The 5,337-nt window shown below is 30.6% G+C and overlaps 1 protein-coding gene across 1 annotated transcript; it reads left to right on the forward strand.

Annotated features, from left to right (window-relative positions):
- LOC117922582 lies at positions 1–676 on the forward strand. Its single transcript, XM_034840739.1, has one exon. The coding sequence runs from the start codon at positions 135–137 to the stop codon at positions 492–494; it is 360 nt and encodes a 119-aa protein (XP_034696630.1). The 5' UTR covers positions 1–134; the 3' UTR covers positions 495–676.
- The last annotated feature ends 4,661 nt before the right edge of the window (positions 677–5,337 follow it).

The following is a 5,337-nucleotide window of genomic DNA, read 5'->3' on the forward strand; positions in this document are numbered from 1 at the left end:
GCAAAAAGTGCAGAATCCGACGCCTGCCACCTCTGCAATCTTATCCATTCCTCTTGACCCCATTCCTCTTTACTCTTTCCGTCCTCCATCCTGTCCCTCCTTGTGTGTCTCTCTCACCTCTCTCATTTCTCTCAATGGCTTCCACTCTCTCCGTCTTCAATCCTACCGGAATCCGTGCCTCCGCCGTCTCCGGCCCTCGTAAGCTCGATCAGAACCGCCGGAGAGCATCTCAGCCTACCTGGTGGTCTCCGATCTTCGGGTGGTCTTCAGATCCGGACTACATTGTCGGCGAATCGGCCGAGAAATCCGCCGGAGCACAAGAAGGAAAAGATAGCGAAACGGCGAGATCCAGGTCGCGGTTCACTCTCGGATGCTTCACCGAGGAGAAGGCGAAGCAACTGCGGAGGAAGACTATGGAGTCGGCGTCGTTTCATGACATTATGTACCATTCGTCGATCGCGTCTCGGCTCGCCTCCGATGTGCCGGAGCTGTAGAATTTCCGCCGGTGATTGTTTCTCCGGGGAGGTAGGTTTAGGGCTTAAGTAAAGCTTGGTTGATGTGATCTCTTTTACTTGCAATCTGTCGACTTGGTATTAGAACTTGGACTGTACTTCGTGGATGTGGTTTTGTTTGATTTTTATGAACTGGACCATGTTTATGTGTTTATTTTTATATATATCAAAATTTTTCTCTTTTGTTTTCATATCTGCATCGACAGATCGATCTGTTTAAAGATATTATGATGGAAATCACCGGATGTATGATGTGAGCTTCAAACATTAATAATATATTGAGTATAAAAGTTAACATTCAAAGCTTTTTTTTTTTTTTTTTTTTCAATTTAAAGTAGCAAAATCTAATTAAGATACCATGATTTATTTTTAAAAATTATTAATAATAATAATTAATACGAATAATAAAAAAAATAAATTTGAAAAAATCACTTGATTCTCTTCAAGTCTTGTCTGATAAGAGGATGCATAAATTCAACTATTTTCCATCTTTTATCCTCTCCATCTTCCCAAGCCGACAAATTTTGATACCACATGAGTCATGACAGAGATAAGGATTAAGAGCTCATGAATCATGACAAAGATAAGGATTAGGATGACAAAGATAAGGATTAGGATGAAAAAGATCGCAATGGCAAAAAAGTTGTTTAGTCAGTTGGAAATTAAGGGATGAGGATTAGGCATGAAAAGGATGGGGAGGACAAAGATCGATGGAAATCGAATAAAGAAAAATAGGTTATGGAAGAGACATGGTGGCTTTAATTCTCATGCTCACCGGATCGGAAGAAGGTGATCCAGATGATCCAAGATCCGGTGAAAGGGATCGAAAGAAAAAAATTGCTTTGTGGAAATTAAGAAAAAATTATTAGTATAATAAAAATAAAATATTATATATTATTATATCATTAACTAATTAAACTTATTATATCACAAAGCAATATTTAAAAATCAATCATTTTTCAATCTCTAAATCAAAGTTAATTTTCTTTCTAAAAAAACTTCTCCAAAAATGCTAAATAACCATCACAAAGTCTATACTCTATAATATAAAATACAAACCTTTTGATGCATGGGAGAAATTTATATTTGTTTTTATTGAAAATGATATATATTCTAAATTTAAAAATATAAAAATAATATATTTTGGGCATGATCTTTAAAAATAAAATAAAATTAAATAGCCTCCTTATATGAAACAAAATTCATTTAAGATCTATAGTTGAAAAATGTTTTCATTCTATATCTTATCCCAAATCACTACTATCACTCAAATTTTGAACATTAAGTGACCTGTTACTTGCATAGACGTTTTAATTTATTTGGGGTTTGAACATTCAAAAGACATATGTTCTAGCCTAGCATAGTTATAACATTCAATTATTTTTCTCTTACAAGGATCCTTTCGTTTTCCTTTTATTTTATTTGGGACTAAACTTTCTCCTTATAGGATGATTTTTTCTTGAAATTAGTTATTTCAAAATTCAAGGACTCTTTATTTGTATGATACTCATAATTTTCTTTTTCCAAAAAGGCAACTTTATTGGAAAGTGACAAATTTTCTTTTTTCAAACTACCAATTACTTTTTATTGCTTTTTTTATTTTTATTTAAGGAACAAAATTTCGCATACAGATTCTTGTTTCTTGAGTTTTTTATTCAATAATTTATTTTCTTTATGTAATGTTTTCCAATTATGAAAAACTTGTTTTACAACCTAAAAGTAATTTTTTTTTTCATCTTTTCTTTAAATTCCATGAAACCAAGATCAAAGACAAGCATCAAAGAAAATTTTGATTTGTAAATTTTTCCCTACTTTGATTCCGATTGGAAGTTATTTGATCTAATATGAGAAATACCTAGAGAGCGCTAAACAGGTATTTCAATCCTTTTTAGCTTAAAATTATATATTTTAAATTATTCCTTGTAAGTTATAAAAACATTAGCACATTCAGCACAAGAACGTAGACACACAACATATAGATGTTAAAACTATGGGGTCAGAGACCTCAAATCACTAATCCACAGTATAAAAGTACAATACACAGATTTAATTGGCGAAAGCTATCCCTAAGTCTTACTCCCCAACACCTATATTGTACTTTATGTTTGTAGCACAACACCATATGTACTCCTAATGGATCTATCCTTAACGTTTAAGGGGATGCAGATCTAATGTGAAGATAAACATCTTGAGAATTTGTGATTCGAAAAAAGGCTAATTAAGTTTTTCCAACATTTGCATCAAATCAAAAGCTTTTTTAGGCAAGTCATTTATAAGATACAAGTACCAAGTGGACTAAAATTAGGATTTTAAAAATAAATCAAAGGACAATTATAAAATAAATCAATTATAATTGTAAAATTAATTCAATTACAATTCTAAAATTAGTCCAATAACAATTGTAAAATTAATCCAATTTTTTGAAATTGGAGTTCGTCCACAAGTGCTTAAGTGCAATTAATTTAATTTTTTTTTTTTTGCTTAGTAAAAATAAAATAAAAGGAAAACTTCGATCCACTACAAGCCTATTCTATTAGCCTTTCTTGAACCATTTTATACTTATTTGTGTTGTTTTGGTTAGGCAGACGTATAAATTATAGAAGAGAAGAAATTTATGATAACCCTTTTAGCTACATCTCTTAATTAGATAGACATGTTTTAAATATTTGAGAACATATGAGATAAGGAAGAGACTATTACAAATGTTAATGACAAGTGTGGTAATTTATAGTACATTTATTTTTTATTCAAATTATATAAAATTAAAGTAGTTTTAAGATGAGACTTATCCAAAAATTTAAAAAATAAATTTGATTTTACTTTAGAAAAATTGATTTTAGCATTATAACAAAGTCAACAATGAAAAAAGAAGGTGCCATAAAAGTTAAAATTTTTAATTTTTAAAAGTGTATGTTTGGATATTTTATTTATGTTTGTAAATTTAGAAAATTCAATATATTAGGATTGAGCTTGGCTATGGACTGATTTGAACATAGCCAAGATTGATTTAAGCCCCTTCACTTGTAAGTGCACAACTTGGATTTATGGTTCGTAAAATTTTCCTGTAAAATATCTATGAAAAAAATATAAATTTATTTTATATCTTAAAAATTTATTTTTAAAAATTTTAAAATTTGAGGTGGTAATTTTTTTTTTATATCTCAAAATTTTAAATTATTTTTAAACCAATATTTTTTCAATATAAGACTTTAAAATTTTTTGTATCTTATAATTTTTTTTTTAAAGAAGATAAATTTTTAAAAATAAAAAACATGAAATATATCCAAATAAAGTATCTATAAATGCCTCTAAAATGCAAGTTGCTTTGAAATTTAAGTTTGAAAAAATTAAAAATAAAAATCCCAACCACGAAGTCCACGACAGAAACAAGGAAACAAAACAACCCCATCGATTTTTGGTGCATCGAGTCTTCCCCCGTCTTTGTCGTTGTGTTGTTCATCTCTTTCCTTGTGCTCCTAGGAGCCATCACCTCTTCTCCATTCAACGCTCTTTCTAATTTCTTGAATTTCAGGTCCTTATTTTTCGGATTTCCTGAGAGCATGGATTGTGTGAGCCCGATCTTCATTGTTGCCACTTTCCTGTGGAATTGCACCGCAGGAAAGTGACAATAAAGGCAAAAATCTTGATCAGGACAAACAGACGCAATAAAGGCAAGGTAGTCTTGTTAATCATACTTATTGTCATTCATGGAAGTGAATCACTTATATTTGAATCGATGTTGCTTGCATAAACTTTTTAATTTATTTGGAGCTAGAACATTCAAAAGACATAATTTCTAGCCTAACACAGTTATAACATTCAATTATTTTTCTCTTAGAAGGACCCTTCCTTTTTACTTTTTTGTTTTGCTTTTTTTTTTTGGAACAATATTTCAAGATTCAAGTGCTCTTTATTTGTATGATACTCATAATTTTCTTTTTCCAAAAAGACAACTTTATTGGAAAGTGACAAATTTTCTTTTTTCAAACTAGCAATTACTTTTTATTGCTTTTTTGATTTAAGGAACAAAATTTGGCACACAATTCTTGTTTCTTGAGTTTTTTATTCAATAATTTATTTTCTTTATGTAATGTTTTCCCATTATGAAAAAAATTTTCACAACCTAAAAGTAAATTTTTTCCTCTTTTCTTTAAATTCCACGAAACCAAGATCAGTGCAATGTTCTAGTGGAAGCAATGCAAAGATAGTTCAAGCTGGTGCCCATGAGGTTGAGGGAAGTGTGGTGGTTTTCCTAGCTTTGTGTGTGGATGTTACTCACTGGATATGATGTAGCGACTCATGCATGGCTGGTGTTTGGTTATCAAGTCAATTTGTAAAAGATCTTGGAGAACATAGTAACATCTTTATTGATTAAGTTTTCTACGAATCAAACATAACCTAAAGGTTACATATCAGGGTTCAACATTGATTAGGTAGGTCAAGATAGACCTTAAACTCATAAGGTTATGTACTAGAATTCAACATTGATTAGTTAGGTCAAGATAGACGGTGAAATTATCTTAGAGAGGGATCTACCCGTTAAGGTTGAATGCTTTGCCACTCTTTTAGCAACCAAGGAAGTGGTATAGATTGGGGAATTCCTAGTATAGATCTACTAGGATTGATGTATTTTTATCCATGTAATTTGTACATTTAACTCAAAATGTGTCTTCAATGTGCAGTAGATATATAGATAAAGATATGAAAAATAATTCACCAAAATAAAAAAATACATTAAATTAAAAACAAAAATCGTAAAGGTGCCAGGCCCACATTTAGCTAAAATAAAATAAAAAAATAAATAATGGTTGGACTAGAACAATTA

The sequence above is a fragment of the Vitis riparia genome, chromosome 9 (assembly GCF_004353265.1).
Source record: "Vitis riparia cultivar Riparia Gloire de Montpellier isolate 1030 chromosome 9, EGFV_Vit.rip_1.0, whole genome shotgun sequence".
Taxonomy (NCBI): domain Eukaryota; kingdom Viridiplantae; phylum Streptophyta; class Magnoliopsida; order Vitales; family Vitaceae; genus Vitis; species Vitis riparia.